General features: G+C 35.2%; 1 protein-coding gene across 7 annotated transcripts; it reads right to left on the bottom strand.

Moving 5' to 3' along the window:
• Positions 1-5,146: 5,146 nt before the first annotated feature.
• Positions 5,147-26,043, bottom strand: LOC149779552 (mitochondrial ribosome and complex I assembly factor AltMIEF1-like). Of its 7 annotated transcripts, none has more exons than XM_089940273.1 (3): positions 26,004-26,043; positions 21,466-21,652; positions 5,147-11,064 (listed from the first exon to the last, which is right to left on the bottom strand). In XM_089940273.1, exon 3 carries the CDS (start codon positions 9,908-9,910, stop codon positions 9,104-9,106), a length of 807 nt encoding a protein of 268 aa, XP_089796399.1. In that variant the 5' UTR covers positions 9,911-11,064; positions 21,466-21,652; positions 26,004-26,043; the 3' UTR covers positions 5,147-9,103. The 7 variants fall into 7 exon arrangements, with proteins under 7 accessions (XP_089796399.1, XP_089796394.1, XP_089796396.1 ...); XM_089940268.1 differs by having other exon boundaries at positions 21,476-21,652; XM_089940270.1 differs by having other exon boundaries at positions 21,476-21,652; positions 25,930-26,006.
• Between the last annotated feature and the right edge of the window lie 306 nt (positions 26,044-26,349).

The following is a 26,349-nucleotide window of genomic DNA, read 5'->3' as shown; positions in this document are numbered from 1 at the left end:
TCTGTTGGACACCTGTTTACTGATAACTGAATATTGAATCCTTGACCTCCATTAGTGGGTCAGCTCTTTTTTCGTTGTTATATCGCGATAAGCTATCAGCAAAGGTTGAGGAGATAGAGTTAAAATGGCCGAAGAAAGTACGGACGGAGAGACGGACAGGGTATATAAGTATCACCGACTCTGCGGTGAGCGGATAAAAAAATTAACAATGTGCGGATAAAAAACGTATTAAATAAATAAATAAAACCATTAACAGTTCCTAGGGAACGTGCGCTGATATTCTTTCCTGGTTCATTCTTTAAACTTTTGTCGGTGTATGAAGTGAAATCTTACATGTACTCAATACATACTCACATGATGACGAGGCAAAGGTGTGACTGACATGTGACAGAATAGCACTGTTAAAAGCATGTGATTCAAGATACAGGTCATAAACATAACAATGCACAATCAGATACCGTGTCTATTCATTAAGACTGCAAAGGGCACCTACACCTTGCATATGAATCCTATCGCTTGACTTCACGTGGCTTTACAAGTGGGATCTGAGTTAGCTACAAAAATCCATTAGCGCCCCCACGGAGATTTCCCATCCTAACGAAAGAGCAGTAATCGTTTCCATTACCACGGCAACAATTTCTCTCAAGCATAATCTTAAGTTTTGTCAAATACACTGCGAGAGAAAGAGAGAGAGAGAGAGTGGTGGTGGTGGTTGGGGGGCTTGTATGTTATGCATGAGTGGAACCGGGAATGCGAACGACGCCGTTCGAGTCCAATTAAGTGTTAACTTTGATACATGCTTTTGTCTGAGATAACATTACATTAATGGGTCGAATCACATTCTTATAATTGTAAAAAGTTTATATATATATATATATATATATATATATATATATATATATATATATATATATATATATAAAGAAAGGAGTGACTTCCTTTGTAATCAGATAGCCTATTGCATGCATAACCTGCAATGTGGGGTTTAATTGAAGATACCATCGCCCACTGCATGTCAGAGAGGGGTTGGTGCCCGTGATTATTTTGGTGCATGCTAAACTCGAACTTGTTCCCCTCAAACTGGAATTATTCTGAGAGACTGAATAAACAGAGCTATACATGTACGTTGTTTGGGGGTTTATCGCTTCATGACACGTTTTGTGAAAACCATACATATTTTGTTTTGGAATTCCTTGTTGACGGTTGAGCATAAATATATGCACTTCCTTTCCTTTCAATGATTTCGAAGAAATCGAGGGAATGGTCGATAACGATGTAATAAAAGAGAAACATATCTCGTTATATACACCTTGAAGGCAATTCAATAATCGTGACGCAACGAATGCCACTACGGTCATTGTCTTCGAGTACGATCATGATCAAGGTATTTGTGTATATTATGTAATTAGATAAGTAACTCGGGGCGGAGATGAAAGTCTTATCTGTTGTTCAACAGAAATTCCAAATCTTTAGACGTTTTTACATCTTTGCTAGCCAAGGTTTCGATAACCCTAGGGTACGCACCAGCTAAAGTCTCTTTAAAATGGTTACTGACGAAAATCCCAGCCAATTACTGATATTTGTTTGACGTGGGTTTTAGTTCCCGAATTACCAGAGAAAAGGACTTCGTTTGTAAGATCCTCAGTGGGTAGATGGTTCGATAAAAGCGTGAATACAATACATGGAGTATGCACTAATCCCCCACGCTAATACTACTTATAGCTACGTCTCTGAATATCCACATGATCAAAGTTTAATCGACGAGAAATACATCCACCAATAATATTACTTTTAGGAGTATCGGACATGAGCTAATCAAACAGTTGCTGGTACACAAAAGCTACATCACGTCCAAAGGTAGCAACATTTCCATCGTGCCATGCAATACGATTGGTGTGTGGGTGTAATTTTGCAGTCGATTTTACCTATTTTACTTTAAAATGAGTTTGTGTGAAACTAATATTTTAAAAGATAAATGTCATAATTATTATAAATGGGTCTCACTCATACCTGAGGCAATTCAAGATCTTGATATTATATTTAAAAAAAAAAAAAAACATTTACAAAGTTTTATCGAAATGAGATGAAAATTTGTCTCAAGATATTGTTACAAGTCAGTGGTCTTTACTTGACCGAGCGGTGTCAAACCCTGGTACGATTCCCGCTAGAAGTCATAAGTTTATCTCAAATTTCCAAAGACTTCCATACAACTTCAATTGTAAATTAGAAAGCCCGACGCGTCCATTCTATACATAAATTTTACTCTAATCAGTGCAAGACCACAGATCTCACAACCTGCCAAATATCTATCAACCGCACATCTGCATGGTTTCTCTTCATTAGGTTTCCGTACCGCCAGCAGTTCTCGACGTAGAAACTATACAACTCTTCCCTAACACAGGCAACTATTTTAACTCCGCCACCCGAGGCCAGTCAACCAATGGTTTCCAGGCACATTTCGCCAGTATAACTGCACTACATTTGCCACCATGGCGACATAAACGGTATCTGCCGAGTCCCTTCTTATTGGTTTCATTTTGTAATTTACCGGTTTCCTACAGTAAATACTGCCACTGCAGTCACACCACCAATGTACACCACTAGATTTTAGTAGGAACTTTATTATTCCATGAACACTCATTCGGTTTTGACCTGAATCCACTACTAGTGAACCATGGCATCATGGAAACTCACTAACACTTTACTCCGTGACGTTTGCTCCTAATAATTGGCTAATTTGTTCGGGCAAAAGAATATTTATATTGCACCGAACTCCAACAATCAGACGAGTAATCACAAAAATCTAAGAATTCCTTAAAACGGGGCGCTATAACCAAATGCGCATATTCCAAATTTATTACAATATGAAGAAAGCCCAGCCAATCAACTGCAGATAGTTATTACCGAACTTGTCTAAGATCGTGATATAATGACCCTGAGCGAAATCCGATCGAAATTCAATTTCCATAAAGAAATAAAAAAGATCCTGTTCCTAATAAAATTCATTGAAGGTCTTTATGATTTTGAATTAGTCCAAAGAACACTATCTTTAGCAGTTATTAAAATAAGGAAAATTAATTTTGCCAGACTAGACAATACCAACTCCGAAAAATGCACTGAATGAAATACAAAATACATAAAAAATAAAAAAAGTTATTAGTTCTTTTTGTTTTTACAACTTACCTTTGAAGTCCGGCTGGTGAAAATGACCAAATGGTGCTAGCAGTTAGAAGAAATTTTTTTTTTTCAAATAGGTGCACATCTGAAGCAATGCCAAGCTTTATACTCTAAAACCCAAAGTGCATCCATCAACTATACACCAAAATAAAGAGAATTCAAAGTTCTTTTAACAATACCTAAGATATACAAGGTATCTTTTTTTTAAAAAAAATAACCAGGATAATCAGTGGGGAAAACCTGTGAAATTCTTTTTCCTAAAAAAAAACATCTAACCATATGCAGAATAAGAACTGTAGAGAGCACAGCCTTTGGTGTGATAAAAAGAATCAGTCAGTCAGAAGCACTATCACCGATTTGTATACACAGGTCTTAAATACAAAAAAAAAATCATCCAAAATCTTGACGAGATTAGCCTATTTAAAAGATTTGATCAAACTTGGGACATAAATAATATCTCCCAAGTGGTAAGAAGCTGGGCCAAATAAATGCAAGATCACCACCCTGAATATACGCAGATCTCAATCATACTTATATTAATTTAAAATCTTGATGATATAAGCAAATTTACATTTCATCAAAATAGAAATAGAAATAACGTTGCCAATTTTTCAAACTCAACCAATCAGATGCAAGATCACTTAATTATTATGCAATGATCTGGAACATTATTAAATTGGAGCAAGATATAGACAGAGTGGTAAAACGTTAAGCCAATCAGATATAAAAGAAGATTGTTGACGTACACTGATCTTGCTAACTTTTTAATATTTATCAGACCCTATAAACCAAGTTTGATTAAAATCAGATCAGAAATGCAACAAGCACAGCCAATAAAGATCCAGTTAGATGCAAGATCACCTCATTATTATGTCCGGATCTCGCTTATTATCAAACCTATCACATATACTGAGGTCACATGACTGAACTGGACTAAACAGGGCAAGATAATTTAGTTGCTATTTCAAGTGGCATAAATAATTAACATCCCTTTGATTATATCAACAGAGTCAGTAGTCTTCAGTGTTGGAAGCCTGTTGACATGAATAATGTTAACAGGAGTAATTCTGAAAGGATTAAGACATCTGATTATGCCTGGATTACTATAGAGCTCGATGAGCATAAAACAATTACCGTTACTTTGATTCTTTCTGCAGGGTAGGCTGGGTCATTCAAGTTGTTGAGATGGACTAGAGTCTATACTATTCTATGTGCGATCAAGATTAACTTGGACAGGATAAAAGATGTTTAATGTTTGTGGTTGGATTACTAAAGAGCCCAAGTTGCATAAAACTGGGTTGGTTCGGCTTTGGTGTTTAAAGTTTGTTGATATGTCTAAGTGTGCATTATCTCACAATGCTAAAAAGCCAAACTCTAAGCAACTGAAATATCACACGAAAATTTATTAATGGTTGGGAATGGGAATTTGAGTGGTTGGAATCAAGTTCAAAGGATCAAAGGACATGATTATGTATTTGCTTTTCCCAGAAAGCTGATTTTAAAATCCGCAATGGTTGCAAGAATATCATTATGCGTCATCTGGAAACCCTGAGAAATTATTTTCTAATTTTAAAGCTGAGCTTAATCTACCAATTAATGGCAGGATATCATTTTTCAGATCTAGACAAAATAATGTTCCTGGACTTGAAAATCGCACAAAAATTCTCAAACAAATGGATGAAAAAGACTCAAATTGTTTACTCACTGGGAAAAGAAAATCAAAGACGTGTGCCACAAGGAAAAATCGGAAATTCTCACAGAAAATCCTGTCTCTATTGAAGTCAAAACTCCAGAACAAATTTGGTTAATCTCCCAATTTGTCTTAAGCTTACTTCTTTGTTCTGTCACATGTATGTAAATATGTATGATTATGTTTTTATTCATCATGAAGTGAAACAAAATTTTAGTGTGGAAGTACTGCAATGTGATAGCCACTGTCACTTATATAATACAAAACTGCAAACACTGATAAAATTTCAGATGTTAAATTTTAATTTCAAACACACATTAAAGGAACATATCTCTGCTCCAAAGTTGCACACAGAACAAACCGAGATGACATTCTCGTAAGTGCAGCATGAAGTCTGTTTTACTAAACTTGTTACTTACGCTGACACTGATCATTATACAAGTTTATAAAAACCAAGGGCATTGCTGTTTTTTTTAAAAGTTCTTTTCCGTTTAATGGTTTGACAGTTACAAAACATTTCTGTATAAGGTGAAGAATTTTCTACACACCCAGTGAACAAAAACAGATTGTAATTATGAAGCACTAGCCTTATATTTGTGTTCAGGTTTAAAAAAACATATTTTAAATCTATTGTTTTTAGTTATATTCAACAAACAACTGGAAAAATTTGCATTTCGCTTCTTGGCAACACTGATTATTGACACATACAAAATTTTAATTAAAAATATATCTCAAGTTCTTAATTTGATGTCTGTATCGAGTTTCATAAACATATTATAAACAATTTTTATCTAAACTCTCAGAATGTAAAAAATTGTAAATAATTTGGAAAATTTACAAATTCTTTCCATAGCCAAATAAAAAAATACTGATAGTACACAAAAATCAGTTTGCAAACGGCACATCTAGACCACTAATTCGAAATGTGTACCAAGTTTTATAAAAACATATATTACAATTCTTTTACTGTGGCCTCTGAAACAAACAACTGACCAATATTGCAAAAATTGAAAACTTGTTTCTTTTTAAATTTTAAAAAAGATTGATAGCAAAAATTTGTTTCTTACAAAGTTTCTATAGCCTCAGTAACTTCTTTGGGCAGAGAACATAAACAGTAATAGTTGCATAATAAAGGTACATCAATGCTTATTTAGTGTGATTGGTCTAATTAATCTAATTAGCAATTAGTCTAATTACTCTAGAGATTCAGATATTAATTAAAATACTAATAAATTGCAAAACATTTTCTCTTCCTTTGCTTATAAGGCCACCGTGTTTTTACAACAGTATGGTCTGCTCTAAATATCCCATTTGTTTTGTTCAGTGTGTAAGAAAATACAAGGGAGATAACTGAGTAGTTGAAGATAGTACATGCACACAAAGAAATACACACAAGATAATTTTTCACTGACCCTTTGATTCACCGATCAAATTAAAACTTTCACATTCATGAAAGTGAAAAATGTAATTTGAAACATAACTGTTTCTAAAGATAACTCTCCCTAAAATGAAATGCAATGCTTTATTTAATAGGTTATTAAAAAATAACGGACAGGGGACTGCAAAGGTCACACTTTTTTGTTGCCTGTCAGATCTACTTACTAAAGATTGATCTCATTTTGAATCAGATTTGTACATCCCAAGAATGGTATATGACTCTTGCAAAATAATACAAGTGTATAACATGAGAAAGATATGCATACTTTCAAATAACACTCACCATATATCATCTATACTCCCATACCAATCAAGTTCAACTCTAAACTGCAAAGACCCAGATCTGCTGTCACATAAAGCACAGGCAGATCTAGGTCTGTTCAGTTTGTTAGGAGTAATCAGTAGAACTAACAATATACACTCCAGTGCTATATATGATGGCAGATCAGCATCAAAGGTGTTTGCAGCTGAACCTATTTTGTAAATGAATATACATATGGCATGAAGAGAAAACATATCATTAACACAAATTTAACATCTAGGAGAAATCTGAATCTAAATGCAACATCACTATTGCAAAACATACCCAATGAAACATACTGTATACACTCACTTATAAGACAAGTAAAACTGCAAACAATGACAAAGGTCTAGATCTTCCATAGAATTATGTGCCTGCAGGCCAGGGTCTATGTTGTTTGTTCTACTGATTACTCCTAACAAGCTGAATAGACCCAGATCTGCCGGTGCACTATGCAACAACATGTCTCAGTCAGTACTGTTTACAGCTGGACTTTCAGGTGAGTAAATATGGTGTCAGTTTGCAGTTGGACTTATCTTATAAGCAAGTATTTATAGTAAAATTCAATTTTCAAAACTCTTTAAAACACACTAAACATCCATTTAAACTATGACATATGAAATTTATACAAGGTATCTAATGTTAATAAAAAAAAAAAAAAAAGATGTGGCAATATCTGAATGAATTTGAAAAGTTAATTCTTACAATAATTCTTATCTATATTCAAAACCATCCATGACAAATTCCAGACAAAAAAATTAATATACAAATCATATTGCAATATATACCATAAATGAAGAACAAAAAAATGTATATCTGAAGTATCAAAGCCTTCATTCGCCTACATGCAGAGGCAGACGTATTAAATATCTAAACTGACATGCCCATCCCAATTTCTCTAAAATTCTAAACATTTCTCTTCCGACTGAGATTTTACATCATCTGGTTTATTTGTCATACATAGTGATAGTGACAGAATGAGAATAAAAAAATCACATTTTAGATTGAAAATGTAGCACAAAAACAACTGGAGAAGTGGATAAGTTCCTCGAAGTTTTGGAAATCCTGAAAATTCCATCAGATATCTAGGCAGGACTATTTTAAGGAAAATTCAAGATATTATGACTGCATCATAATCCCTTAAGCCCGCACATTGTTCTGTAAACAGAAATTAATTTTTATCATGCAAGCAATATGAAAGTGATTTTAAAAATATCACCTTAAGGAAGAAAATTTGAGATGCTTAGTGAATCCAGACCAAAATCTTTAACTGGAGCATTATGGTCATGAAGATTACACTGGACATTTTTATTTAGGCATTTAATCATGTGATTTTTTGTTTTTACATTCTTTTTTCCTGCGATGTGGCATGCTAAAGTCCATCAAGAAAAGACTTCAAAAGCAGTCTACTCATCGAAGCCTTGTATATACCATCTTTAACTTTTGTTGCATTCTGTTTCGCAGAGGTATCATACTCATCAGAAACCTTTCATTTCAAAGTGTTTCTTTAAATTTTTCTGGCAAATCAGAGCACTAAGCTGATTTTTTATTTTGCATTGGATAGTACTGAGTTGCAATATAATTTTGTATTGGACAGTGCTGAGTTGCATTATAATTTTGTATTGGACAGTACTGAGATGCAATATAAGTGTTTAGGAATGTTTTCAGAAATGAATTGGATATGACATGCTTTAATATGCTTAATGTGACGTAGATATACTAGTGTTAAAAAACTGAGGTTTGCAAATAATAATAAAAAAATGTTATCTGACTGGAAAATTGGAATATGATATAAATATTCATAATGCCACAATCTAAGTTAAAAACAGAAATAATTCCACCAAAATCGGAATTGTTGGCATCTGTGTATAAATGTGACTCAAGATAGAAAAATGTACAAAACACTATCAAACATGCCTTAAATGTCACCTGTATTAAGCAACCAGATATCTTAAACAGTTATATGTTTAAATTACTTACAACTTATACTGAGAAGAAATAAACTGACAAAAAAAGCCATCTGGCTTAGGAAGCCACTATTTCTTTGAGGCGACTGCTTAACATGGGTTTGACTGTGTGCAATGGAAAATAAAAATGACGTCGATTTGTTTTGAATAAAACTGCAAACACAGCTCATCTTTTTATTTTCTTAGTAAAGCAAAGCACTAATAAAGGTTAACATGGAACATGCAAGTGGTAGAATGCAAAACCCAAATTTTGGACTTAATAATAATAATAATAATAATAATAACAACACTGAGTAATCATTAAGTACATCATATCATAATATCAGGAAACAGAAACAACTTTTGTAATGCAGAATACTAGTTATGTTTCTCAGATGGTTCAAACGTTTCCTATTTATTAATTTATAATTTTGGCAGTGGACAATTTTAAGTGCTACAACATGCATTTGTATTACAATTCTCATGTGTCATACTAGTATTTCTTGATTTGAATGGTTTAAATGACCCCATCATCAAGATAGTGTTGACATTTTAGTTGTCTGTATTAAGCTCTGAAAGACTTAAAAAGTCTTTAATCCTTTGGGGTAACATTATTTGTCTGAGCTTTGCGATAAATTGTGGTTTCAGTAGCTGTCTTATACAAATTCTGCACTGCTGTTGCAGATAAACTGGTCTAAGTTCTATGTTTAAATTGTCTTCCACTATCTGGTAATAATTTGTTATGTTCATTGGATAATCAATCACTGTTTTTTCAAATCTAGCCCCAGCCAGGATTAACATTTTTGTGATCTCCAAATTGTTCTTCATTAATGCTAATAAAAGTGGGGACAGACTCGTACCATTTACCCATCCAGTGATATTGACATTGCAATTTTGCTGAATCAGCAATCTGACACAGGCTGCATTGTTGTTGTTGACAGCATGTAACAGAGGAGTCTTCCATAGATAGTCCTGGGCATCGGGATCCGCTCCTGCAGCAAGAAGAACTGTAACATTCTCGAGATGCCCTCGTATTGCTGCAGCATGCAACGCTGTCTGCCGAAGTTTAATTGAGCACCTGTTGACATTGCTTCCATTCTGAATCAGATATCTCAAAACTTCAGTGTTTGGCGAAAACATGGCTGATAGAATTAGTGGTGTGAAACCTCCCCAGACATTAGCGTTGAGATTAGCACCTCGGGTCACTAATAAAGTTACGATATCTAAGTTTCCCAAACGAGATGCCCAGCATAAGCATGAATCCAAGACTTCTTGGTGTATGTCCCCATCTAAATATTTTATGAGACTGGATATATCGTTAGCTTGGACAGCGGATACACAGTGTATGGCAATATCCATGATTTCTGATTATATGCTAAAACATTTGTAATTAAAATAAAATCATCTACTTTAAGGCTATTTCTCAGCTCAGTTGACCATCAACACATAAAACCATAACCCCACCAAACACCTACAAGACAGATGATATAAAATTAACTACCGGTAAGTTCCTATGGCTTTTAGCAATTACTTTTCTCATTATGCCAATGTATTAAGGCATCATTTTTTATCGTGGTCAGAATTTTATCTCTTTATTTGAGCTAAAGATGATCTGAAATTTATATCCCCAAAACCAGGTCATTAAATTATAAAAGTCATAGCAACCACCATGTCCCAACTTAGTTTCAACAAAGTATCGATATAATGAAGATATTTAGATACTGAGCACGTTCCTTTGTTCAGAAACAAATGGTATGATCTTCAAAACTGTAAAACCTGAATTCTAAAAATGACTATTATAATTATCAAGTCCAAAAAGGTGCAAATTAAAAAGGCTGTGATCAGAGTATCTATAATTAGACAGATGACAAAAGATCAAAAGAATCAGTATTGATTACATTGTAAAACATGAATATCAAGCATGTATTCTAAAATGAATTCTACAAATATACAGATCTACATAAATTAAAGAAGAAAATTATATCTTTCAAAAGTAAAATATCTGTTTATTTTCCAGACTTTTACTGTGAGCAAAAAAGCAGTTGTGTCTCTGCATAATGTACTCAGCAATTATCTCCTTTTCCTTTTTCCAGTAAAAGGTCCTCTACTCTTTCAATGCAATATGTCTTGGTCATCTTTGTTTATGGGTTAAAAAAAAAAACTTTCTGTCTAGGTAAGTTTATAAACTGTTCCATTTGTATTAGGTCAAAAGTTGTGTCCACTTTGTGCTAGTCAAAGTTTGCATCCCCTTCATACTGTAGATGCTGTGGCTAAAATACAAAAGCTGAGAGCTGTACTGAAAACTCATTGATGTATTACATCAGCAACATGTTGTAATAAGAAAACCTCTTTTGTATGCTGCAATCCAATCACTCTAATCAATCCAGCTAGTTGTTCTATTGTTGTTCTAGACTGTATAACTGGTATTTACTCGAACTGGAATGTTGGTGAAGGCTGGAAATCTTGGATTACATCTACACTAATGCATCCCTCTTCAGTACCATCTGTCCTTTCTGAATTAAAAACAAAAGCAATACTAGGAATGGCTAAAACAAAATCCCCTTTACATTTTAGGAAATTCTGGAGACAGAAAGACATTAGATATAAAAATTTAAATCCTCAATTAGTCACAATTAGCTTGAAAATTACCCATACAAGCACTTCCAAGCTAAAATTAGACCTTATATGCTGAGAAGCACCCATACAAGCACTTCCAAGCTAATATTAGACATCATACCATGATAACCTCTTCCAAGCTAAAATTAGACATCATACCATGATAACCTCTTCCAAGCTAAAATTAGACATCATGCCATGATAACCTCTTCCAAGCTAAAATTAGACATCATACCATGATAACCTCTTCCAAGCTAAAATTAGACATCATACCATGATAACCTCTTCCAAGCTAAAATTAGACATCATGCCATGATAACCTCTTCCAAACTAAAATTAGACCTTAGAACATGATAAGCACTAATATGAGTGCTTCCAAGCAAAAATTAGACCACAGACTATGATAAGCACTTCCAAGGTGAACTTACACCTTAGGACATTGATAAACAACCAAATACTTCTATAAACACCTCCAAGCTAAAAGTATACCTGGTAGTATGATTAAAGTGTACAAAAGTGAACAAGAATCTATGAATCTTCAACAACTCAGTAGAAATGAATGATCACTGAAAATGCACGAACATGAGCTGCATCACTTCTGATACATTCACCGAGCATTAAGTACACATGATAAGTTGTGTACTATGCTTCAAATTTATATTATACCTTCTTTATTGTACTTTCCTTTTAAGAAAACTTCAGGGATGGTGAGCAATTTGCTCGTGCATTTAAATCCCCACTTCTCACACTCCTAAAAAAGGGTCATAACTCCTCTGACAATAGTGACATGTACTGTATTGTTGTAGATACTACGCATTAAATACATGGAATATGTTTGTTTTGTGCCTTTCAAATGAAAATGATACCCTATCTTACTGTGCTTGCCTTTAATTTGGGTAAAGAAAACTTTTGGAATGATGAGTGATTTGCTTATGTAAATATATCCCCACCACTTTCAAATCCCATGTCTACCTCCTAAAAAAGGGGCATTACTCTTTCTGACAATAGTGCATGTACAATGATTGGTCAGCATGGACATTTTCTCATGATGACCATAATATGTCCTAAATTTCATAGCAATCCACTAAAATGTGCAAGAGTAGTAATGTTGCATTCACAAAAATTCTGTCATACACTGCATCCAGTTGTAAGTAAAAAAGGGCAATAACTCTTTACAAAAATCATGGGAACACAAAGATATTTGTCAATATGTGCAACTTCAGATGATGACCATAAAATATAGAAAGTTTCAGATATCCATCAAATACTGCAGGACTATAGTTTATTCTACACACAGTGTTAAACTTTTATCCTAGCTGAAACTCAGTAAATTTTCAGGTCAGCATCATTAAATGTAGCTAAAAGTACTTAATTCATTTTAAAGACTTTGTATGAAATGAATTAGGTACTATTAGCTACATTTAATGACGCTGACCTGAAAATATTCAGAGTTACAGATAGGATAAAATTCACTATGCTGTGTGGAACAAACTATAGTATCGGTCATCAGTTCATTCTTGATATGGAATAAGCAGGGTCGGATTAAGGCTTTGGAGGGCACAGGTCATGTAAGATAAGTAGCTTTTACAGATCTAAAAATGCACCATGAAAGGATTCCTTAAGCTATCTTTATATGTGCATGATTATTATAGCTATATTAGGCTAAGTACTAAACAGTTTAAACTTATATGTGGCTTTGCCAAACACATGTAATTTTATCCATAGTAACCAGAGGGGCACCCATCACCAGGTCTCAAAAACTTTTGCTATTCTTGTTGTTTAAAAAAAAAGGAATTCAGACATATATCATTATCATATGTACTCATACCATGGATTTCTTAATTTTTGCAATAAATATTACATTTTTCAGCATTGTAGAGTCAGACAAACAGAATGATATTGTTATGACTCTATGGTCTTCAAAAAGTAACAGAAAAAAGTGAAAACAATTTTTTTTACAATTCAACAAATTATTTATTTCCCTATAATTAAAAGTGAAAATTTATTTTTAAAAAAACATATTGTGAATTAAATCCCAAATAGTCCTAAAAGTTATATCACAAGTACAAATGTATGAAGTTCCAACTGAATTTCAGTGGTATTCCAAATAAATTCCACTACTTATTATGTTGATGTGCCTGTAGTCTTCAAAATGCTAATGTGTCATTTGCCTGGTTTGTGATGATGTGCTAATAGTATTTTCTTGTATCACAATAATATAATCCAAAAATGTTCTTGTCTGAATTCACTACAATTCCAAAGTAATGTTCTGGTCCAATAATATTATTGATGAACAGTTTGTATTTCATGTCAATAATAATTAAAATAAATAAATCCAAACAAATTAAAAACAACACAATAATAAGACTGAGTCTGCATCAAGATGCTAAGACAACAATTAGTAATTTATCAAGTAAACAAAAGTTAAGACACAATAATAGAACCAGGATGAGGGTAAGGTAAAAAAAAAATCATTTCTAAAACACTCTAAGGTCTCAACAAGATAAGGTCTATTCTAAAATTATAATAATGAACATGGCAAACATCAGGTACACCAGGTATTTTCATGTGGAAATACCAATGTTCTAGACTCAAATAAAGATAAACATGTTTACCTCCATTGATAATGACCCTAATACTGAATTTATACTCACAGAGAACCATTAGCTATGTATTATGTTGTTCACAAAATCAGATGCACCATGAACTTGATTTTGAACTAAGGTCAATTACAAAATAAAATTATTCATATGATATAATCATGGAGAAAAAGCCAACAAACAATGCAAATTAAATATACATAATATACTCTGAATAAGTCATTGAAGATTCAGACTGCAGCATGTTTTTTAAATTTCCTTGCCTGCTAAAATAACCCTATCCACTTTTCAGAACACAGTTATTCTTATTCTAGTAGACAAGAAAACTGTATCAAACTGTGTTATAGTCTGACAAAACAATAATTCAAAGTATATAATGCTGACACAAATGAATATTTATTTCAGAAATGAATAAATCCATCACCCAGGCACCTGTGATTATTATCAGGCTTCACAGTTGCCAGCTATATGTATTCAGATTTTAACTCTTCAAGACTGAGATACCATTACCCTCTACAATTTATTTTAGACACACAAGTCTACAATTTTTCTGCCCTGTCCACTACTTCGGAAATAAATGCAACACTGTTTTCACTGAAGATTTCATCTTCTCTTTGTTAAATTTTCTATCAAGCATCTAACATGTGCTTTCACTGGTTTAAGCTAATCAAAATCAGTAATACATTTACGTCAGCAAATGAAATTGATTCTCTTATGATTCTTTGGTAATGATCATGCTCTATTCAGTAAGCTTGGGATGCACTCAATTTGGTCTAAAATCTGATATAACAGTGTTTTATCTTTATTTTCTTATGGATATTATGGGTGCAGCAAAGATGAAAAATAAGGGTAATTTGCAAGGATGCAGTCAGAATGAACACCACAAGATAAAATGGGAACTAATGGAGAAAACAAAATTGAAAGAAGGCAGTAATTTTTGTACATGAATCTTTAAATAATGACTAAAACATGTACAATGCATCACAGTGACCTGCTAAAATCCATGAGGCTAGTTGTGTCAGCGACATTAGGCCCCAAAGACAAAACAGGCAATAGCTCTAAAAGAAAATCTCAGAAATACTGTTATTTTTCAATGTTACATCTTCAGATGATGTTTATAACATTTCCCAAGTTTCAGAATGATCCAGTTAAAACCAATTTTTCCAGAAGAAAAATGTTTCTTCAATATTTACCTAATCATAACACCTTAAGAGAACTAATACTACCTTGCAAGTCCAGCCCTCCCAGACCAAACATTTTAGCTAAGAAAGCTAAAAGTTACCTGCCATCATAGGAAGCAGTTAGAGTGATCTCCCCTAGATACACTGATTAGTGACAAATCCCCCGAATGCTTCAGTTACTACTGGATCAGACTGCATGCCCTTAAAAAGGATCTAACTGCAGGTAGGGTGGGAAGGTAAACGTTTATTATGATTGGGCAAGCATTATTGAAGAAACATATTTTACTATTTAAAAAAATGGTTTCGTCTTTAAATACATTACCCAATCATAACACATTGGGACCCAGTAAGAAGTGGAAGGTGGTACATCCCCTCAGCCTGGGGAGTCAATCTCCAGTCCCCAGGAAGATTCTAGACAGATAACCTAGCTGGAGCATTTATTCCATATGCTGAGGCTTGACTATCATGAAAGAGAAAAATTGCCCTCCTGCAAATCCAGTGGAAGTCATGAAGCCACATCCTTAGGAAGCTACCAAACCAACCCAGGAAGGTAACCTGTTGTGCTACAGCAATAAGCCCCACCAGGTCTGGCTAGCCTCTGGGATGAAAGATCTATGATATGAAAGTTGGAGATAGATGACTCTGACCTCCATTTGATGACTTTTATAATGTCGGCTAGGGAGCAGTTTCACTCCGATGCAATGCTTGTTGCTACTACCATAACTTCATGAGTCAAGATGTGCAGCGAGCTCTTTTGATCTATGGTTAATTCCTGATATGCAGAGTGAATAACCCATTTTATCCATGATGTGAGTGCCTGAAATGTTATGTCATCTCTTCACTCTTTGAGAGGTAAGAATAGACAGAGTATCCACTCTAGAGTTCTCAATAGGTCCTGCAGACAACCTTGACATGAATGTCCTGAATGGATGGTGTTTCACTATAAAAGCAGGGGCCTTCATGAGTGACACTGATCCTTTCCACTGGAAATGCAAATAGTTTGGGTCCACTGAAAAAGCATGTATTTCACTGATTCTGCTGTATGTCACTATTGCAAGAGGAAAACAGATCTTAGGAGAAGTGTACCAGTGAAGCCTTGTAGAGTAGTTCATACAGTGTCTTATTTAGCCAAGTTAGTCCCCATGACAGATTCAACTTTGGGCACAGAGCAACACCCTTGGATGGATCAAACTGAAATACGTATGAAATCTGAATTTGACAGAAAATCAGTGTAACGTTGCCTCCTAGGGTATTATTGCAATCTTGTAGGAGGACGCACAATTTAAATTTTTTAAATAGATGGATATTTAGATCTGAGCCCCCATCAGCATTGCTGACAGGTCTAGGTGGATAATATACAAAAAATAAAATGTGAGGAATAGCAATTTAATAACAGACCTAAATATTCAAACAACACATGTAAATTTCCACAATTTCTCCACTTGGTTGTGCTAGCTAATCTGCCAATTTCATCCTCTGACGTGAAACATGATAATGTTTACACCTGTCCCTATTTCTTTACTCATCTGTATTATTTCCTTTTCCTTGATTGGTACTCCAGTGCCCCTTCTGTCCCTCAACTATGTCCCTCATCCTTCCACTTTCTCCACTTCCCTTCTGCCTTCAAACTTCTGTCTCTGTTATTCTATCTGGTTCTGTGACCTCTATAACAACTTCTCCCTACTTCGTCACCTTTGGGTGGCACTCGGTCCAACCCAAACAACTCCAAAACAGCACCGAAAGCTTCTCTTTAAGAAGCTTTTCAAGTCTGAATTCCCGCTTTCCCTTTTACCAGTGATGTACATTAGGAGTACGCCTATTAGAATTCACTCCCTAAATGCCTAGACACATGCATTGGTCAAAATCCTGGCGTGTACCAATAAAATGACCTGTAGAATAAGGGTCTGTTTTGAACAGGTGACCTGCCCATATTTCCCTGATTTGATACTGGTGTATTTTTGAACTGCAGTCTGCCTAGTTTCTCATGCGCATGTTAATTTCTTTCTTCCGTGGCTAGGCCACCGCTTGGGTGTGAATAAATAACCTCTTCCAGTTTTACCAGTTACTTCAGCCCTTTGAGGATAGTCGCCCCTTTGTTCCCCCCAGTGTCCATTCAAGCCGCAATCTTGCGCACAAAAGTCAGTCGCCAATGTTGTGGCAACATTCTCCACCCCAGGTAAGTATTATATGAGGGCGGTCTTCACAATGTGACAATCAGATAGGCCTTTGATTTGTCTGATATTCTCTGTTCCATGATGATGCAGTGTATCAGAGACTGTGGAGTGGTAGCCTTTTATCGTAATTGGTACTAACTATTTCTGGTTGAAAAGCCAAATTATGAAGTTAGATATTTGAGGTATTGATGCCTTCAGTGGTAAAATGTGATCATGCTCACTCCATGGTGAGAAAATTCTCCATTTTCCTTTGTCTGCATTCAAAGGCAAGGGACTTTTCACTTGAGGAATTCTCTCCACCACTTGTTGAGAAAACTGTTTGTTCTTGACGGCTTGTTTAATACGATCCAGATGTGCTGCATTGGAATGAAAAGCCTACCATCATGGTTGCTGGAGCAGATGAGGAAATATCTCTATTTTCTTTAGGATTTCTGCTGCTAGATTTGTTTGGTCATTTATCAACAATTTTCCAAACTTGAGTGGACTAGCCATGATGAGGAGACACTCTGATTCTTTTGCATTTTGTATCACCTACATAATCAGAGATGTTAGAGGGTAACCGTAGGTGTCCAAAACTGTTACAATCTATGGAAAGAGCATCGACTGGCCTTCAGATCAGAGACTGCCGAGACCAAAGCTGTGAATTTTGCATCCCACCTTGTTGCAAATAGATCCACCAGTAGTCAATCCCAGTGGGCACATATGCAAGTAAAAACCAAGAGATGAAGCGATCATTCTGCTTTGCATTAGTTGATTCTTCTGGGACAGCAAGATTTAGTTGGCATGGAATGTGATGAATTTGTGGATTTTTAATAGAAACGATCAACAGCTTACGAGGTGTAAACTTCCGAACTGTTACTTTGTCTTTCTAGATTTCAATTTTTGGATAGCTCTTGGCATAATATCTTGGGGTTTATGGGGAAAAATATAAATTCGTAACATATTTATAATGGGGAGATTTTCCTCTTTCACATGTCAAATCTAAATTTTTACATTTTTTTTATATTTCTCTCATCTTGTTGAAATATTCCATCCACCAAATGGCTAAGCCTAACTCAAAGAAACGCAAGCTTGAAGACACTGACCGAGGTCGTGGCAAGTTTCAGGCTGATTGAAAGACATTAAAGTGGTGGTGTCAAGTATATATGATCTGGAGGAAAACTTCAGGACAAAACTGCATGAAAGAAATTTTGAAATGAAGAAGTGAGCATCCATCAAAAGCTTCTTTGCTTAGCCAAAGCAGGAAGATAATAGTGTTATAAGTAAAAAGAAAGAAATAAAGTTTCAGAAATGTAAATAATTATGTAAATATGTGTCATAATAATTTGTGTATAGCATTTGTTGTTTTAAAACTGTTGATCTTATATAATGTATGAATAAATTTTTTCATGTAAGGTTCTTTTGGTCTTTGTGAGGTTTTTATTGGTCTGGTGTACAGGTTTTCATCTCAAAGGGTTGATACCTATGGAAATCACTTATTGGGTCCATTGATTATCATGGCAAATACTTTCCCATTTGGCAGCAAAGAACAGGAGTCTTGGCTCACTGGGATATCTGACATGAAAATGGTGTCATTTATTGTCATGGGGAGGCTGGTGTGGAGAGAAACAAGGACAAAATTGACCATCTTCTCTCTGCCTCATGTCCACTTTCATTCTTGAGAATTGTGATCTTCTATGGGTATAGGATCAGTAGAATTGCTTTCTGCTGTGTCATACAGGCATCCTTTCTATCCCTCAAAGTTAGTGTCCGAGGCTATGTGTGAGGGAAATTTGTGACTTTGGTGGCTTGTTGATTTATTTCCTCTACATGGTCATAGACCAGAATGGGTGCAATCTTAGCTTGGCGGTCTTTAAGAAAGGTGGTAGTGGAGAGTACTGTATCTCTTTCTGCCAACTGTACGTTTCTCGCCACTGTTATGGCATTAGTCAATGTATGCTGAACAGCTGTTAAAAAAAACACACGTAATTCAAGAAACAGACTTCTACGCTTGTCCTGTGGGATTTGAGATGATGGGAGATAATAATCTGTTTTCAGCTTCTCGGAAGATCGCCACTGATACTAAATCCGACATATAACCCACCGACACAACATCCCATGTAAACTGTTGTGTGTCATTAACAGACTCACAGTCCATGTGTAGGATTTTGCCATTCTTAAAGCTGCATGTCTATGTCTACTATTGGGTGTCCATGTGTACTGAGTAGGATTTTGCCATCCTTAAAGCTGCACGTCTATGTCTACTATTGGGTGTCCATGTGTACTGAGTAGGATTTTGCCATCCTTAAAGCTGCATGTCTATGTCTACTATTGGGTGTCCATGTGTACTGAGTAGGATTTTGCCATCCTTAAAGCTGCATGTCTATGTCTACTATTGGGTGTCCATGTGTACTGAGTAGGATTTTGCCATCCTTAAAGCTGCATGTCTATGTCTACTCTTGGATGTCCATGTGTACTGAGTAGGATTTTGCCATCCTTAAATCTGCATGTCTATGTCTACTCTTGGATGTCCATGTGTACTGAGTAGGATTTTGCCATCCTTAAAGCTGCATGTCTATGTCTACTATTGGGTGTCCATGTGAAAACCTGGAGTGCATGTCTTACATAACCTCCTGTCTGTTGACACTAGGGTCCTTCAATTGTCTGTGTAAACAATTCAAAAGGTCAGCAACTTGGTCAGATTAAGGTAGCAGTCTGAATACCAGTTCATCCTTCGAGATTACTAAGTCAACAGATGTCAGACCTTTAGATCAGGCTGCTGAGAAAAAAGGAAAAGGATGACAAAACTACGGTGGCAACAAGCAAAAGATTTCTTCAACTGATGCATGGAAGGCAATCTCTTGTCATAATGAGATCTAGAAAAGATGGAGCTTATGAGCATATTTCATCATGTCTAGGTGAATGTAGCAACAATGAAGACTTCCGTGCAATCTGATAGGTAGCAGCTGATTATTTGTTAGGTTTTACTAAACTTGCTCGTTTTGCTTCTTTCTGTTTCTTAGTTTAAGACCTTGGAGTAGTAACATTGATCCCTCTGTTAGGTTATTCATGTTATATGTAATTACTTGTAGGCATTTATCGTTAATTTGTCATAAAAATATACTTATCTATACACACTAAGAAACAAATGCAAATTTACATAGTCTTTAGTGGCTCATTTTTAGTCAGAAATCTGGTACTGTCAGATACATGACATCGTCCAAAAGTTGTTTTTAAGCATGGTGAAATGTCTTAAATATCTGCCAGCTAACAATGATAATATTTAGTATACAAAATAATTTGTGTCAAGTTTTTTTTCTTGATCTCAATGGTCTGAGCACAGTTTACAAAAAATCCATTTCAGTGTGATTTCCACGTTGTAAATGTAATATCCATGTCACTGAAAATTTTCTGTGTTCAATGTGTTTTCTCCATCAGCCCGTAAAAAGTGTCTGAAAACTCCAAAAGCACATAAAAAATAATCCAAATATTCCATGATCATGCAAAAAATTGTCCAAATACTCCAAGAGCACGTAAAAAGTGTCCAAATACCCCATAAGCACACAAAAGTGTCCAAATACCCCATAAGCACGTAAAAAGTGTCCAAATACCCCATAAGCACACAAAAGTGTCCAAATACCCCATAAGCACGTAAAAAGTGTCCAAATACCCCATAAGCACACACAAAAGTGTCCAAATACCCCATAAGCACATACAAAAGTGTCCAAATACCCCATAAGCACACAAAAGTGTCCAAATACCCCATAAGCACACAAAAAAGTGTCCAAATACCCCATAAGCACACAAAAAAGTGTCCAAATACCCCATAAGCACACAAAAAAAGTGTCCAAATACCCCATAAGCACACAAAAAAGTGTCCAAATACCCCATTAGCACATAAAAAGATTGTCCAAATACTCCATAAGCATGTAAAAAAGCATCCCAATACTCCATATCATTCTGAGATCATGGAGGAACCATGGAAAACTGCAGTTACCCATTGATTTCCATGTTCTATGCCTTTTCTTTGCTCTCCAGAGGTTTTCTACAAGAACAAGTAAAAAGTGTCAAATAGTTCTTATTTTTTTAATGCACAATATTTCTCCAGTTATTGGAGAAATTATGGAAGTCATAGAAAACTAATGTGCATGAGTAACAATAAAAAATCTGTGCTAACAGACAGATGGACAGACAACCGACCATCTCATAAGCTCTTCTTGCATTAATAAAATTGTGCCAGATGTAAAGACAGATGGACAGACAGACATGAAAATTAATATATGCCACCAAACCTATAAGGCAGGAATATACTTGAAATATATCACATACAGGCTATAAGACAAATGTAAAAACTGTAAATGTACATGAACCAACCTGGATGCAATGATCTATTTCCGATTCTGCTGTCAAATGTTTATTTTTTTCAAATTCAGCCCTAACTCTCTGCAAAAAGAAACTTTTATCTGTATGCTGAAGTTGTCTCCTTTTCCTCAACAACTGCCGATAAAGGGTCAAGACCTGTTGCCGTCCAGTCATAGCAATGACAGTTTTCTGAAATTCAAATTAAGAAAGTTTCTAGTAAACAGTTCACATTTTAAACAGCAAAACAGAACATTGTTCTAGTTAGTTTCTATATTTTTTAAAACTGTCAAACCAGTCTTACCGTCGATGAATTTTGTCTCAATGTGAACATTTTTTAATTTCTTTTTATTTCTAAGCCATATTATCATCTTCTTTTCAGATTTGGAATATGGCTCAGGAAATGGCTTATCATGCAGGTCACAGCCAGCTTCTCATATTCTTGAAAATGTGCCATTTGGTGGGGTAACAAAGTGATTTCTATGTCAAGGTAGTTTGACAATCCAATAAATTTTCACCCAAAAGTTTTGTAAAACGATCTTAATTTCTTTATGTTACCTGGGCTTTTTGAGGGGCAAGTGGAATGGTGCCTGGGCCATCATTCTGATAATGAATCAGACCAAACAGGGAATTCTGTGTGAATTTGAGATCATTTTTATTGGGACAGGGGCCAACTTTTGGCCCCTGAGGTCCCTGAAAACATTCCTTGTTACAGAGAATAACTAGAAGTCTGTGTTAGTATGTTATTTAACCATGCATTTCCCTGATTTGCTGAAGTTAGAGCCTCTTCAGTTGGTCCCTGAAGATAAGGCAAATGTCAGTTGGATATTGGCATTTCTATTTTCTTGCCCAGTACGAATATACAATGCCATTAGATGAGAGTGTTGATGGTTTTCAAATTATAACCCAGGAGCTAGGTCCCTTGAGGTGGACCTCCAGGAATACAATTTGTTACATGTACAGTATATATCTTTCTTTTCATGTCCAGTAATTATAAATGTGGTTATAAGTTTGGGATCTACCGGTAAATAGTTTCCAAGTTTTAACCCTGAGGCCAAGTTCCTGAAGAGCAGCCTGAGATGAACCACATGCCAAAGTCAGTTGCATGCTTGAATCTGTCTTGATGCTCAGTAAGTGTATGCAATGTTTTAAGAGATCTCAGTAACTTCCTTAGAATGATATATGGGCTGAACAACTGGAGCAATGGAGGGATCATTGGGTCAGCATAAGTTGCATGTAGACAAGTTTTCTTTTCATGCCCTGTTAAGATTGTATACTGCTTTAGGCTGGGAACTTCAATAGTTTCTAAACTGGTCGCACTCCATTGCTATTATGTATTTGTGACAGAATGACAGGGGTATGATGAAGTTATATGCATTTGCTACATACACAGTATATCAAATGTTGCATACCTATATGACACTTTCATGTACTGTGGCTGAAATTTATGTATATGTTTGTAAAGTGTTGAATTTTGAATTGTATTGAACCTTAAAGTTGAATGCAAGGAGCATTAAAATGTTATCACATTTAAGCCAGAAAAGTCTTTGTGAAGGGTCACTTCGACCTTTCTTCTTTTCTCCCCCATGTCAGTGTTAAAACTTGAAAGGCTAGAATTTATTACTCAGTGAGACTGACCTGGGCATTGCTATGCTGTCCTGAAAAAGTAAACATTTGAGCTACAAACCATCACCGCTTGATAGGAACCCATGTCAAATTATCATTTTCAAAGGGAAATTGATATGCTCGTACTTCACTGATTCTATGTTGTCTGAGATCTGATGGAAGAAATGAGTACCTTGGGATAATTTATGAACCGTTGCTTACGAATCGGCAGAGTAAATTAAGGCGTGCACTTTGAAAATAATGTGAATTTAAAGTGACAACCTTAGTTGAAATTCTTTAGTCTTAAATTTCCCGAGAGAGGAAAAGCTTGGATCCAAGGAGGCCTAAAAAGAATAGTACTTCCCTCATTAAACAAGAAAAGGGAACAAGGTGGCTGTCTTGTAAGAAAACACAGGGTTTAGTGCTAGGATGCACAATTTCTGAAAGAGAACAGCATTACGGTACGCAATTTTAATTTCCTACGTAATTTTCTATTTTTTTATTGTTTGTTTTAGGATCCATATTATGTATCGTTTATTCAATTTCATGGAAATCTGTTGATGCTAGAGTTGTTATGCAATTTATCTCTTTAATTTTAGTTACTAGTTCATTGATAGAATTGACGATTGCAGGCTATCCAAGTTTTCATATGTGTAGGATTTCATAAGGTTATATGAACTAATTTTCTTGGTCTATTAGGATGATTTTGATGAGTTAACAAAATCACATATTTATATCTGATTTTGTAATGTTTAAATAATCTTGTAAGTTAGGGACTGCTGTGAGCTAGAATTTTGTGAATTTTATGCAATAGTAATCGAGCATGTGGTAGCATTGGTAAAGAGATATGATAGCATTCAATATAACACTAATGTGGTAATTATGGCCTGTCACTGTGAAATGAGGGTGATGTTCTATCAGATTGGTTCAGAATTTATGCAGTGTGGAGAGCTAGTATGCTTCTGAGTAATGTAAGTGAGGGAATTTTATGTACATGTAGAAAGTGGTACATAGAGATTTATGGGTAGTTTTGACCTTTAAGGAACAGCTTTCTGGGGAGAGACAGGACAGTCTGAAGATGGAAGTCCAAAATAAGAAGTGGCAAGTTCAGAATAAAGGACTAGGAAGTCCAGGAAGGGGTGAAGTGTAGATAATATGAATGCTCAAGGAAACAGGAAGACGCTGATAAATGGCCAAGGGAGAAAGGTGATGCAATCAGTCATGGACATTGTGCTCTTTTCACCACACGTTATTATGATGAAACAATCTAAATTAGACACTGCTATTAGACTTTGTTCACCTAATTTAGATTCAATTGGAATTGCTGCTATTAATTTGTTTTGATTAAATTTGTTATTTTTCTTGTCTAAGGGGGCTCATATTGCATTATTTCTTCCCAATAGTCTTGCTCAGTTCTCTGCTGAAATTCTATCATCTACTCTCACCAGGCTATAATATTCAGGGAGGTCATCCTCTAGATAACGCCAGCCAAATCCAATTAACCACCCCTCTTACTAAGAGGGTGACGATACAATGTTGTAAAACCATTATGAACCTGGAGTAAGTTACAATGAGTAGGGATTAACCCTTAGTTCAACATTAGTTGTATGTATAATCCTGTCTTTTCACGCCATTTTTAAGTGTATGTATATTTCTGAGTTGGAGGTCTCAATAATTTAGTTTCAAAGTTGTGACTCAGGGGCTAAGTCCCTGGGTAGAAATGGACCCCAGGGTTGTTGTTTTCTTGCTATAATATATTTGTCTTTTCATGCCCATTATGTGTATATAGAGTTATAAGGTGGAGATCTCAACAGTCTCTATTTTACAATGCAGGATCAGATTCCTGAAGGTTGTGTATGACCCTGGAGTATTGCCCAGGGGGTCCCATTCTGAGACACAATGACACTTGCAACCTAGATCAAACATGTCAATTCTCAGGCATGTGAAACATAAACTCAAGAGTTATTATATATATATATATATATATATATATATATATATATATATATATATATATATATATATAATCACCCTGACCCATCCACTCCATCCTGAGTATATGGTGATGATGAGAACTCCAATGGTTCTGCCTAATCTATGCTCATATAAGTGTATCACTGAACACATGTATACATGTCTAGTTTTAACAGTGTAGGAGTTCAAGGTCATTACATTCTTGGGACACAGAAAGAGATGTGACACAGTAATGTTGTTAGCAAATAACTCATCAAACATGATAGTTGCCTGATTCATTGCCTACTTGTTTGTTTCAACTTCAATCATTATTTGCAACTACTTTGTGAGAAATCAAGTTTGATTATTATGTTGATGCAGCACTGATAGAAAAGAAAGTAAATAAATAAAAAGTTGGGAGCAGAACACAAATTAAAACATGGTATAATAATAAGGTATTTAAATAAAAAATATGAGAAATATCTGAACGCATATTTCAGTTCTTCAGTCAATCCCTAGGTTCTTCTTAAATGTTCAAAGATACCAGTTTGGCAATCTCAGCAACGACAGCTGGTAAAGAGTTCCAAACAGGAGTCGACCTTGGATGTAAAAGAGGGATTGAAAACATCAAACGAGGTATTTACACTGCCCATATTTTAGAAAGATGTGTTCTTATGCTGCAGAAGTGAGGCATTCTAGGACTTAGATGTCTAAATTCAATTCTGCTAATTCAAAAACATCATATTTGTCATCGAAAACTGTAAATACAGAGAAAGGTCGCTTTCGGAAACACGTGACAAGTCAAAATTAGGCAACTTGCTTGAACGGGGAAACATCATGTATGTACAGCTTTTTAACAAAAATAAATGGGTTTGAAAACAGTAAAGAAAACAGTAAAGATGCATATTAACAGAAAATGTAAACAGCAGGATTCAATTCATAAAAGAGCGTTGGAAAATGTTAAACTTTTGTTCAATTGTTCTACCTTCTACTTTATTTACAACGGAAGTAACACAGTTAATACTAATAAACTAATCAGGTTTATATCCGGAATTCATCTCCAAGCTACAGTAATGACAGGGCAGTAAACGCCGTCTGCAGCAAAAACGAGGTTTACCCCAGCAGTGAATTACTATTAATTCTTCCTTTTCTGTTAAGTGTTTTTCGTTCTAATCACCTGTATTATTCAAATGGTTCAGTAAAGACCTTATAATCCTCAGGGTATATGCAGAACTCGTCATGGGAGAACTCCACCCAACTTATCCGGAGAAGTCGCCTCAGAGTGGTTGGAGAAGTCGCCCCTAATGGTTGGAGAAGTCACCCCAAAACTT

The sequence above is a fragment of the Sinohyriopsis cumingii genome, chromosome 17 (assembly GCF_028554795.1).
Source record: "Sinohyriopsis cumingii isolate HCF-2022 chromosome 17, ASM2855479v2, whole genome shotgun sequence".
Taxonomy (NCBI): Eukaryota; Metazoa; Mollusca; class Bivalvia; order Unionida; family Unionidae; genus Sinohyriopsis; species Sinohyriopsis cumingii.
Note: the sequence above shows the minus strand (reverse complement) of the source record. Positions and strands in the feature narration are given on the sequence as shown.